The 13,755-nt window shown below is 39.7% G+C and overlaps 1 protein-coding gene across 1 annotated transcript in view; it reads right to left on the bottom strand.

Annotated features, from left to right (window-relative positions):
• The window catches only part of Dnah12 (dynein axonemal heavy chain 12), a 180,611-nt gene that overhangs the window by 74,300 nt on the left and 92,556 nt on the right, over positions 1-13,755 (bottom strand). The window contains exons 39-42 of the mRNA XM_051176738.1: positions 13,159-13,414; positions 9,267-9,566; positions 8,353-8,531; positions 7,693-7,885 (exon numbers count right to left, since the gene is read on the bottom strand). Of these exons, the coding sequence (XP_051032695.1) occupies positions 7,693-7,885; positions 8,353-8,531; positions 9,267-9,566; positions 13,159-13,414 (928 nt within the window). The remainder of the gene's footprint in view (positions 1-7,692; positions 7,886-8,352; positions 8,532-9,266; positions 9,567-13,158; positions 13,415-13,755) is intronic.

Below are 13,755 nucleotides of genomic sequence, written 5' to 3'. Positions count from 1 at the left end.
GGTTAGGTAGGATTAACATAGTAAAAATGGCAATCTTACCAAAAGCAATCTACAGATTCAATGCAATTCCCATTAAAATCCCACCACAGTTCTTCACCGACCTTGAAAGGATAATAATCAACTTTATATGGAAAACCAAAAGACTCAGGATAGCCAAAAAAAAAAAAAAAAACCCTATATAATAAAAGAACTTCAGGAGGCATCACCATTCCTGACTTTAAGCTCTACTACAGAGCTATACTTCTGAAAACAGCCTGGTATTGGCATAGACAGGTAGACCAATGGAATGGAATTGAAAATCCTGATATTAATCCACGCACCTATGAACACCTGATTTTCAACAAAACAGCTAAAATTATACAATGGGGCGAGGACAGCATCTTCAACAAAATGGTGCTGGCACAATTGGATGAGGGTGTGTAGAAGACTGCAGATAGACCCATGTCTGTCGCCATACACAAAACTCAAGTCCAAATGGATCAAAGACCTCAACATCAATCCAGCCACATTGAACCTCTTAGAAGAGAAAGTAGGAGGTACCCTTGAACAAATTGGTATAGGCAGATAGACCCATGTCTGTCGCCATACACAAAACTCAAGTCCAAATGGATCAAAGACCTCAACATCAATCCAGCCACATTGAACCTCTTAGAAGAGAAAGTAGGAGGTACCCTTGAACAAATTGGTATAGGAGACTGGTTCCTGAACATAACTCCAGGGGCACAGACACTGAGAGCAACAATTAATAAATGGGACCTCTTCAAACTTAGAAGCTTTTGTAAGGCAAAGGACACAGTTGACAAGACAAAAAGAAAAAAAAAAAAAAGAAAAGAAAAAAAAAAAGATTTTCACTAATCCTATATCCGACAAAGGGCTGATCTCCAAAATACACAAAGAACTCAAGAAACTAGTCAACAAAACACCAAGTAACCCTATTAAAAAATGGGGTACAGAACTGAAGAAAGAATTCTCAATGGAGGAAATCAAAAAGGCTGAAAGACACTTAAGAAAATGCTCCACATCCTTAGCTATCAGGGAAATGCAAATCAAAACAACTTTGAGATACCATCTTACCCCTGCCAGAATGGCTAAAATCTGAAACACCAGTGATGACTTATGTTGGAGAGGATGTGGAGAAAGTGGAACACTCCTCCACTGCTGGTGGGAGTGCAAACTCATATAGCCATTTTGGAGATCAGTATGGCAGTTCCTCAGGAAAATGGGAATTAGTTTACCACAGGACCCGGCAATCCTCCTCTTAGGCATATACCCAAAGGATTCAGATCCATGCAACAAAGACATCTGTTCAACTATGTTCATAGCAGCACTATTTGTAATAACAAGAACCTGGAAGCAACCTAGATGCCCCTCAATTGAAGAATGGTTAATGAAGATGTGGCACATCTACACAATGGAATACTACTGTGCAGAAAAAAATAATGGTATCTTGAAATTCGCAGGCAAGTGGATGGCACTTGAAGAAACCATCCTGAATGAGGTAACCCAGTCACAAAAAGAGGAACACAGTATGTACTCACTCATATATGGATTTTAGACCTAGATCAAATGATCACCAGCCTATAATTCACATCACCAGAGGAACTAGGATACAAGGTGTATTCTAAGAGATTCATATAAAGTCCCTCACAGAACTGGGAAGGGACAAGTCCCCCAGAGCTCAGGGGAAGTGGGGGAGGACAGCGAATGGAGAGAGAAGTAGGAGAAAATGAGAGGGAGGAGAGGAAGGCATGTGCGACCAGGAGGATTGAGCCTGGTTAGGAATGGAAGATAGGAAAGAGAGAGAGAGAGAGACAGAGACACAGAGAGAGAACATAAAAGAGGGAGCCAATATTGGTTTGAAGATAAAATTGAACACAAATAAAGGTCTAGAGAACTACAAGACTGCTCCCAAATAACAATCTCAGCTTCTGTGGAAAGGCTATCATAAATGCCCTTCCCAGAGAGTGAGATCAACAACTAACTTCTCCATGGAGTCCTCAACTAATGCCTGTTGAAAACAGGAGCAAACACCCATACATAAACACTGAGTCGAACTAGAACCCAGAAGCAGATGGAGAGGACAAGACCATGCGGCAGAAGCACATAGAGACAGCTTACCTGAACAAGGAGGAGCTAAGGGCCACTAGACTGATAGCTGGGAATCCAGCATGAGACTGACTCGGGCCCCCCTGAATATGGGTCTCAGCCAGGAGGTCTGAGCAGTCTAAGAGACCTCAGACAGTGGAGCCAGGATGTATCCCTGGTGCACAAAAGGACTTTGCAAACATATCCCCCATGGAGGAATAACTGCCTTAATCTAGAGAAAGGAGAGAAGCCCTAGTCCCTACTTCACAGGACCTGCCCCAACTGGATGGCATTCCCCTACATATGGAATTGGGGTGGGAGGATGGGAGGGGAGGGTGTTTAGAGTGCATGGGAGAGGGCAGAGAGGGTAAAAGGGAGGGAAGGAGGGAGGGAGGGCTGGGGGGAGGGAGGGAGAGGGAACTGGGATCAACATGTAAAATAATAAATTAAAAAATTAAATTAAATTAAAAAGAAATGCTCTGACTCCAAAATTTAAGTTGAAGGACAAGTTACTGGGGAAAAGGATTTCTATTTTTGTTTCCACAGAAAATGAAAAGATGTGGATTCCTTCCAGACTAATGTGGTTTGATCAAGCCAGACCGCCTGAAACAGAGTACAAGCTGATCCTTCATTCAAAACAGCTGGACAAAACAGCCCTAGAGACTACAGCCAGGATATCTGAATCTTCTTCCAATCCCCCAAGACAGCAACCCTTACCAGCAGGAAGTAGTTTGGAAAGAACGATGCCCAAATTCCCAAATATTGTGTATAAATATTTGTTTTCATTTAATTGGACTTTGTTATATAAAATTAAATAAAAAAATTCATTTCCACTTCACACATTAAAAAGAAAAAGAATTTCCACTTAAAACTTAACAAAAGTTAAAAAAAAAAAAGCGTTTTAGAAACAAAAGAACAGAGACAAGAAAGGCTTCTTGGTAATAGCATTTTTCTCAGTTGGGCTCTGTTTTGCTAGAAACAAGCAGAGATTTGTGTGACTCAGCATAAGCGCTAATAACCCCATGGCTTTTAAAGAGTTCTGCTAGCAACTGAAGGGTGTGTACAAGAGCTGGCAATGGCAGTGACCACATCTCCAAGCTGGCAGCATGCGCTGGATGGCAACATAGGCCAAGGCAGTGAGCACAGCTCTCAGTTCTGGCGGTAAAAGTACCCGCAGCCATCTTGGATAGACTGCGGCTAATACAACTGTGGGTTTCATTTTAGCAATGCCATTGTTTACCAGATAAAAGACTCATGGCCACAAAAAGATAAAGATTTACATAAAGACAGATTCACATTAAGAAAAACCGCTAAAGGTTTACAGTGTGTTTTAAAATATACGTAGGCTTGGGAGAAAAAAAAAAAAAAAGAATAAAATGGTTTTAAAAAGACAGAGTAGCTGAATGTGGTGGCACACACCTTTATTTTCCAGCACTCGGGAGACAGAGGCAAGCAGATCTCTGTGATTTCAAAGTAAACCTAGTATACAGAGTTAATTCCAGGGCAGATACAAGTTATACAGAGAAACCCTGTCTCAAAAAAATAAAAAAATAAAAATAATAGAGTAATAAAAAAGCCACTTAAAGATGGGAAGCACAAAAAGACTGTGGATACTATATGCTGTTCTGTTATCTTTAAATTGTTTGACTGCTGAGGAAATAGCAACAACTATTAAAACAAATATGTTTATATAGCTCATTTACAAGTGTAATGTATAAATTACTACAGATTATAGTTACCTATGATAGTCAAAACTTAGAGTTTAGTTAGTTAGGTTTTCAAGATGTATTTGAGATGGATAGGCATTCTTCAAACCTTTCAAAGACCTACAAGAATATGGCATTTAAAATGATTTAGGGTTTTTCTTGACAGTGAGACATAACTGCTCCTGGCAATACCACTTGTGTCAGAAAGGAAGATGGATATCAAAGAAACTTGTTATGGAGTTTGCTTTCAATATGGCAAGACTAGCCATTTGGACAAGATACTGCTCTTGCCTGGACTATTTGACTTTATGCTGTAAAACTGGACATGCAGGACCCATAGAAAAGTGACTGCTTATACAAGATGGACATTGCTACAGGATTCCTGCTTCCTAGAAGAGTCTGCCAGACAGTCTGCAGGACACAGAGAAAAATGACTGACAAACTGCCAATACAAGAAGACAGTTTAAAGTTTCCTGCTTTGCTGAAGAGTCTGCTAGACACACTATGGCCTATGGGCTGAAGATGGAAGATTACAGAAGAACTTCAGGTGACTGACAAAGGCAAAATGTCTTTGTCATTTGTAGAGTTTATATACTATCCTTCTGTGATCTTTGAAGGAGTTCAAGACAGATAGTTATGGTTATAGTTTTCCTTAGTTAAGCTTAAAGATAAGTTACATATAGGACTTTAGACTCACAAATATAGGATAGATGATAGAATAGTTTCTTTTAATCTTGCTAAATGTTAATGGACTAAATATTGTTAACTGTGATTCTTATTTGATAACTGTTATGTGGTATATTTTGCAATGTTAAGGTTAAAACCCTTCTTTTTATTTAGACAGAAAAGAGGAGATGATGGGAGATGCCATTATGTATATGTTTCTCATACTGGTTAATGAATAAAGCACTGTTGGCCAATAGGAAAGCAAGATAGGCGGGACTAGGAGACAAGGAGGAAAGAGGAAGAAGTAAGAAGGAGAGTCAAGATGAAGAGTCTGGAGAAAGCAGTATGCTGGCCGGCTCCCCGGTAAGAGAAATACATAGATCAACAGAAATGGGTTAATACTTAAGACAGACCTAGCCGATAAGAAACAAGTACCTGGCCAACAGAATTATATCTAATACAAAGTCTCAGTGTGTTATTTAGGGATGGCGCGGCGGCGGGACAAGACCGGGCAGCGGGCGGAAAAACCATACTCCTTACAGGTAACTGTTGTGTAATATATTTTGCTATGTTAAAGTTAAAAACCCTTCTTTTTATTTTAGACAGAAAAGAGGCGATGATGGGAGATGTAATTCTGTAAATATGTTTCTCTTATTGGTTATTGAATAAAGCACTGTTGGCCAATTGGAAAGCAAGATAGGCGGGACTAGAAGACTAGGAGGAGAGAGGAGTAGTAGGGAGGAGATCCAAGATTGATGACGGAGAGAGAAGAACACTAGCCCCTCTCTCTGGTAAGATAAGACCATGTGGAAGTACTTAGATTAATAGAAATGGATTAATATTTAAGACAGAGCTAGCCGATAAGAAACTAGTAACAGCTCAACAGAATTATATCTAATATAGCATCTCTGTGTGTTATTTGGGGCTGGCAAGGCAGTGTGACCAGGCTGGTGGAAAATCTACTCCTAACAGAAATTTGTAATTTGCTCCCTTAAACCGAATCATGTTGAATGACACTTCACTTCTGAACACTTTTAAGTTCTATACACCAATAACTTCCCCTTATTTTTTCTTTAACATGAATTCTTAATATAATTTTAAAAATTTAAATTAGAAACAAGCTTGTTTTATATATCAATATCAGTTCCTACATCCTCCCATCCTTTCCTGCCCCCCCAACCATTTCTCATCCCATCCCCTTTCTGATCCCTAGGGGAGGGTGAAACCTTCCATGGGGATTCTTCAAAGTATGTCATACCTTTTGGAGCATGGCACAGGCCCTCCCCCATGTTTCTAGGCTGAAAGAGTATCACTCTATATGGAATGGGCTCCCAAAGTCCATTCCAATATTAGGGATAAATACAGATCCACTACCAGAGACCTCATAGAATGCCCAGTACTCCCAACTGACACCACATTCAAACTTCCCTGTTATTTAAGTTAGCTTGAGCTACCTTTTTTTTTTTTTTTCATTTGTTTTTGGCCAATTGCAAGTAAAATTCCCAACTGAAATAAAAACATGGACTTAGTAGTCTGATAGAGCTGATTTGTAGAGGTCTGTTTAAACTGACAGTTAAAATTTCAAGAACTTCTTAGGAGAGTATTTGATATAGCCACGATTAAAATCAAATGATATGATAATGTTCCTCCCAGAAGCCATAAGTTATCAAACAAAAAGTCCAGTCTTTGTGTGAGTTACTTACCTTGGAGTTGTTGTTCAGGGGCTTCTCAGGGACCTCCTCCTATAATACAGACTATTGCCACCACTCATAGTCACTCATAAGAACTTGATAGTTAGCCCCTAATATTGACTGGAAACTTCCTGCTAACTAGCTTTCATAGTTACTGAAAGCTGCTATGTCAGCTTCTGTGAGAAGAAATGTCATCAATATTCTTAGCCAGTTGTGAACCCTGTGAATTACAATGCCCAATGCTGAAGCAGTGGCTTGAATGTTATGGGGTTCAGGGGACAACCAACAGTTTTATGATTGGATTTAAGACTGGATCCACAGGAGGGAACTCATACGTGGTACTCGTAAACTTGCCCAAGAGTCCTTGGTTGGAAAGGTGATTTTCCCTAGGGGATATAACCTACTAGTAATATTTTTTGATACACGGACATAACATTTGTGCTGGATAGTTTTAAGTAAATTTGACACAAGCTAAAGTCCTCTGAGTAGAGAAAGTGCCTCAATGGAGAAAGTGCCTCCATAAGATCAGACTGTAGGCAATCCTGGAGGGCATTTTTTAAAATTAGTGATTGACACAAGAGGGCCCAGTCCATTGTGGATGGTATCATCCTTAGACTGGTGGTCCTGGGTTCTATAACAGAGCAGACTGAGCAAGCCATGGGTAACAAGCCAGTAAGTAGCACCTCTCCAGGGCCTCTGCATCAGCTCCTATCTCCAGATCTCTACTGTGTTTCAGTTCCTACCCTGACTTCCTTTGATGATGAATAGTACTGTGGAAGTATAAACCAAATAAACCCTTTCCTCTATAACTTGTTTTTGGCCATGGTGTTTTGTCACAGCAATAGAAACCCTAACCCAGTCAGTATTAAACTGTCTTCTAAATACTTATCCTTTAACCCATAGATTACTCTGGCTCTCATCCCTCATTAGATAACTTTCTTATTATAGTGGGTGATCATTAATGTAGATTCACAACTAGTAAAGATGCAGAGAATAAATGACTGTGTATTCAGCCTCAAACGGAAAGTATGTATAATTCCCTTTTCCCTAGGCTCAGGAAATATCACAGGAGAAGGAGAAGAAGGACTCTAAGTGCTATAAGCTGGGAGTGACCATTTTGAGATACTGATTTTTGGACGTGACAGGGCTGTTGCAGTCATGAACTCAGCAACTGTTACTGTCTGTACAAGACCTAGCAGAAATCATATATTCCTGTGGAATAAGTCTTCTCAGTCTAGGATAAAGATAGAATCATTGGCAACTATGGTGACTTGCACTAAAAAGACTTGCTCTAATATATATAATTTCCTTTTAGCTTCAGTGTCCTCAACTGTGAAACCTAGAGACAATTATATCTGCTGTATCGCAGTGCTGTATCTATGGAATGAGAATATGTAAGTAATGCACTCAGAGCAGGCACCCAATGGATAGAACAATATTACCATATCTACCCAAATATACATAGCTACATAGGCTGACTTCCCTTTTACTAGTCAAACAATGAATTATCATCATTTTTATATTAGATAGCATCATAATTTTACCTTCATATCCTCTCTCCACTCATTCATACCATAACTCTTAGAAATTTCTGGTTGGAAAATCTGCATTTTTGCCATAGATGTAGCCAGACGAGTTAAAGACTGCCGACCACTTCCTCCAAGCCCAATAAGTAAGGCATTTCCACCAGACTGCTTTAGAATGCGGCATATTCTTGACAAATGTTCCAAAACATACCTACCAAAAATAAGTTACATTTTGTAACATCATGTTGCACTGTAAATATTCACCAAAAATTTACTGAAAAGCTAAAACATGCAGGAGCTAGGGTTGGGGAAGTTCTTGCCTCACAAGTCTAATGACCTAAGTTCAAATTTCAAGAAGTCACATAACAGCTGGATGCAACAAGCATTTGTGATCCCAGAACACCTTACAGGAGATAGAGGCACAGATCTGTGACTCCTAGAGGCTCATGAAGCCAGCTAGCCTGGCTCATGCAGCAGAAAGAGGTCCAAAATACCAGAAGTTTCCTTTCATTAATACAGATGAAGGGGAGTGTTGGCTGAAACAGGCAACCTACTAAGTTTCTGATATTTTATGTTGTAATATATATAACAGGCATTTACTACATTTTTGTTTTATATATTTCATGAAAATTTATAAATAAAAGTTTGAACACACACATAAATGTAAAATATAGGCACCTAAACACAACAAGATTCATTCTTCTTTTGTGAGTTTGATTATATTCTTCTAGGCACTGTTCAACAACATCATTAAACTGGTGAATATTTGGAATTTCAATATAAGTTCGATCATCTCCTTCAAGATCAGGGTTCATATAATCCCCAAACATGAGATTTCTTAAGTCTTCTTCAGATACCTATAGAATATAAATCAGAAAGTTATAAAAGTTAAATTACAAAATAAATTTACGAAAAAACACAAAAATTCATCATGGGTTGACAACTTTAAACATTATGATAACAAAAAATATTTGTATGTTAACACATAAAATGATAATGGTGGTAAAAAGAAAATTTGGTTGATTTTTCTATAGAATGGGAATCAAAATATTTATTTGCTTTTATTTTATGAGTATTTTGCTGGCATGTATCTAAGTGTGTGTGCATGTGTGTACATATGCATGTTATGCCTGAAGAGGCCAAAAGAGGTCACCAGGTCTTCTGGAGCTGGAACTATAGGTTGCTGTGCCATTAGGGTGGTAACAATCAAACCCAGGTCCTCTGTAAGAGTGGCCAGGGCTGTTAACTGCTGAGCCATCTCTCCAGATGCTTTTTCTATAAACTGGAAAGTCATCTTTCTGGACTCTCTTTGTTAAGAAGAGTATATGAGTTGGTGTCATGCTATATACTCAGTACCACCTCATTAACTGCCACTATAGAATAATAATCTAAACAACTAAATAACTCTAAATAACCTATATATCCCATGAATTCTTCTACAGACTAATCTCAAAATAAGCTCATAGCCATAAGAAAAAGTAAAAGAATATGTTCAATAAAAAGCAAGTACTTTTTTTTTCAAGATAAGTTTATGAATTATTCACAAAATCCCATTTTAAACTGACATATTTTAAATTACTAAATATACTTACTGGAGCATTCTCTTTTCGCAGATGATAAAAGAGAGTATCAAATGGCTCCTTAAAGTGGTCCTTTATAACAGTTTTAATTAATTTGAAGAGCCAGTTTCGATCTTCATCGTTAATGAGGCGATCATAAAACACACGGAGTACCTCATGCACAAACAGGCGGATCATAGTATGCTTGCTCTCTACAGAATCTCTCTCAATGAGCAAGCAGCCCCGGATGACACGTGAGAAATCACGCAAATTGAAAGTATAATGAGATTTGGCAGGAGTGGGCAAAAGATTTTCCATAGATTGCTTATATATCTGTGAAGAAATAATGCAACAAATCAGTATGGTTGGAATCTCAAAGGCTCCCACCAAAGGCTCTCATATTAAAGGCTTGAGTGGCAGATGATGGGCTTTGGGAAGAGATTAGATCCTGGGCTCTGATTTGATGATGGGTTGTAGCACAGTGAATTTTCAAGAGACCGAAGAAACTACAAGGTGTGGCCTATTGGAAGGAAGGAAGTCACTGTGGGCATATCCTCTCTTTATTAAGATTCTGGAGAGCTTAGTTGGCTGAGATTATCACTAAATCACCTTTGAGTGCATTATTTTCCCTTTCAACACTTGATATGAGTCTGGTTCTGGCTTATGAGTGAGGGCAGGTAACACATCATGAACAAGTCAGAAGGTGTTCTTTGACTAAAAACATAACTTTTTTTACACTCACTCTTGAATGCTCTAGTTTTTCACTGCAGTGTGTGTGGTCTGAGTAAAAGCAATGCGTATATAAACTGTTATGTTTCTTTTCTTTAAAAAAAAAATTAGAGCCAGAAGACCAGATCAGTCCTAGCATACATCAAAGAAGCTTCCTCCAGCAGCTCAATGCCAAACATTGAGCAGAGCTCAGGGAACCTCACAGAAGAGGGGAAGGAAGGACTATAGGAGCCAGAGGGGGTCAAGGACACCAGGAGAACACAGCTCACAGAATCAACTAAGCAGGCCTCATAGGGATTCACAGAGACTGAAGTAGCAGTCACAGCCTGCATGGGTCTGCACTAGGTATGTTATGTTATGGTTGTTAGCTTGGGGGTTTTATGGGACCCCTAACAGTGGGAGTGGGAGTGTCTGTAACTCTTTTTCTTGCTCTTGGAACCTCTTCCCTCCTCCTGGGTTGTTTCATCCAGTCTTAATATGAGGTCTTGTTTGTAGTCTTATTGCATTTTGTTATGCTATGTTTGGTTGATACCCCTTGGAGGCCTGCTCTTTTCTGAGAAAAATGGAGGAGTAGTGGATCTAGGGAAGAGGGGAAGTAGTAAGGCTGGGAGGAACAGAGAGAGGAAAGGTCACAATTGGGATGTATTGTATGAAAGAATAAATAAAAAGAAAAATGTGCCCCACCCACCTCAGCTGCACTAGCCAGTCAGTGGGCAGCCTCCTGCAGGCAGGCTACTCCAGCACACCCCCATTGAAACCTGGAATCTACAAGTCCCACTCAGGCCCCAAACCCACCCATCCCCCATGACCTCAGGCTCTCTGAGGCACAGACAACAACTGCACAGAGTGGAATAAGAGAGCTTCCTGAGACACAGACAGCAATTGCAATGAGCAATCCAAGAGAGGGTCCCTGAGACAATGACTACAAGGATTGGATCAATAGGCAAAGACATTGCCTGCACCAATTGGAGAAAGAGATAGGTAGGAAGCAATGCAAGAATACATTTGACAGTTGAGGGGTGGTGGCACATGCCTTTAGTCCCAGCACTCAGGAGGGAGAGTTTGAGGCCAGCCTGGTCTACAGACAAACTCTGTCTCAACCCCCCCCCCCACACACACAAAGAATAATACACTTAAAAACCTGAAGAGCTATATGGCAACACCAGAACTTAGTGGTCCTACAACAGGAAGACCTGAACATCCTAACCCAGAAGAGGCAGAAGAAAACGACTAAATATAATTTTATGAAGATGGTAGAAACTCTGAAAAAGAAAATGAAAAATTCCCTTAAAGAAATGGAGGAAGAGACAAATAAAAATTGGAAGAAATCAATAAATATCTTAAAGGAAGCCAAGAAAACTGAGAGAAAACAAACAGGTGAAGCAAACAGTTCAAGACTTGAAAACTAAAATAGAGGCAATAAAGAAAACACAAACTGAGGGAATTCTGGAAATGGAAAATCTGAGTAAATGAACAGAAACTACAGATGTAAGCATAGCCAACAGAATACAAGAGATGGAAAAGATAATCTCAGGAGTTGAAGATACAATAGAGGAAATAGATTCATCAGTCAAATGAACTGTTAAATCCAACAAATTCTTAACACAAAACATCCAGGAGATCTCGGACACCATGAAAGACAAAACCTAAGGATAATAGGGATAGAAGGAGAACTCCAGCTCAAAGGCACAGAAAATATATTCAGCAAAATAATAGAAGAAAACTTTCACAATCTAATGGAAGATAAGCTTATGAAGGTATAACAAGCTTACAGAACACCCATATTCAGGCTGGACCAAACAAACAAACAAGTCCCCTTGACATATAATAATCAAACTACTAAACATACAGAACAAAGAATATTAAGAGATGCAAAGGAAAAAGGCCAAGTAACATATAAAAGGAGACCTATCAGAATTACATTCGACTTCTCAGTGGAAACTCTGAAAGCCAAGAGGTCCTGGACAGAAATGCTGTAGACACTAAGAGACCAGCCCAGACTACTATACCCAACAAAGCTTTCAATCACCATAGATGGAGAAAAGATATTCCATGACAAAACCAGATTTAAACAATACCTATCCACAAATCCAGTCTTACAGAAGGTACTAGAAGGAAAACTCCAACCCAAGGAAGTTAGCTGCACCCACGAAAACAAAGGCAATAGATAACCTCACACCAGCAAATCCCAAAGAATGGAAACATACAAACACTACCACTGAAAAATAACAGGAATTAATAATCGCTGGTCATTAGTATATCTTAGTATCAATGGGCTCAATTCATCTATAAAAAGACACAGGATAAAACTGACTCTAGAGAAATGTCCAGAGACCTACAAGGATGATCCCAACTAACAATCTGAGAAACACTGGAAAGGCTACCTTAAATGCCCTTCCCTGATAATGAGATTGATAACTAACTTATATGCCATCATAGAATCCTCATCTAGTAGCTGATGGAAACAGAAGCAGACACCCACGGCTAAACACTGAGCTGAACTCCTATTGCAGAGAGGGAGGAGTGATAAGAAAAGGGGTCAAGACCAGGCTACAGAAACTCACAGAGACAGCTGACCTGAACAAGAGGGAGCTAATGGACCCCCAGACTGATAGCTGGGAAACCAGCAGTGGACCGACTCAGACCCTGAACATGGGTTTCAGAAGGCCTGGGCAGTCTAGGGGACCTCTGACAGTGGAACCAGGATGTATCCCTGGTGCACAAATGGACTTTGGGAGCACATTCCCCATGGAGGGTTACTCCCTTAGCCTAGAGGCAGGAGAGAAGGTCTAGTCCCTACTCCAAATGACTTGACAGATTTTGATGATCCCTCCTGGAAGGCATCACCCTCCCTGTGGAGTGGGGGTGGGTAGGATGGGAGAGGGTACTGGTTATGGGCAAATTCCTTACAATAAGCTTAGAAAACATGTATTATATGTCATTTCAATGGTCACACATTGGGCCTCCAAAAGGTCAAATTGCTTGTTTTAGGATATCCAGCTAGGGATAGCAGCCAAGGCTCAACTCCAGTCAGATTCTCTGCTTTCAGAATCTATGATTTTCCTGCTCTTAAACTGTCTGAACAGGATCTCTGATAATGGAAACCAAAGACCACCAAGGGAATGACGATTTTTAAGAAGACCATGTAGGGCTAGTATCTGATACTAACACATCTTACATTGCATTACTTGCTCACCTCCATAGTCCCATTGACTATTTGATGTCCAACTATAAAGTACTCTGGAGAAAATTCACGAGACCTAAGGTAGAAGGCCACGATTGATGAAAAAATTCGGACCATAGTTTCATCACTGAAAGAATTGATAGTGCAGATGTTGAAATGTCGAATAAAACGGGGAGTGACTGCATTCCTTCCACCACCTGGGGGACCCATTGCTGCTATCAGCTCTATGTCAACCAGTGTGATTTTACTGGTGTCCTTAAGGTCATACCTGGAAAAAAATACACAAAGACAGAAAAGAATACAGAATGAGGCACAGATAGCCTTAGAAATTTAATCTTAGTTTTAGATTCTGTAAAGGGATTAAGTACTCTAGATAATGTTTCAAGTAGAAAAAAATATTCTACTCCTCCTTTCAGGTATGCTGAATCTGCTCCCCTTCCCCTGCCTTTCCCTTTCCATGCTTCCTTACAATTTGATTCTATAAGTTCTCTCTTTCTTCAAAACCAGAACTCTGAAAGTGTTGCTACATCATACTTGTATCTGGTTATAGTTAGGGGTGACTGTTCTACTTCACCTAGGATGAGTCTGGATTGTGCTTGGTGTCCTTTT

This window comes from Phodopus roborovskii, unplaced genomic scaffold (assembly GCF_943737965.1).
Source record: "Phodopus roborovskii unplaced genomic scaffold, PHOROB, whole genome shotgun sequence".
Lineage (NCBI taxonomy): Eukaryota > Metazoa > Chordata > Mammalia > Rodentia > Cricetidae > Phodopus > Phodopus roborovskii.
Note: the sequence above shows the minus strand (reverse complement) of the source record. Positions and strands in the feature narration are given on the sequence as shown.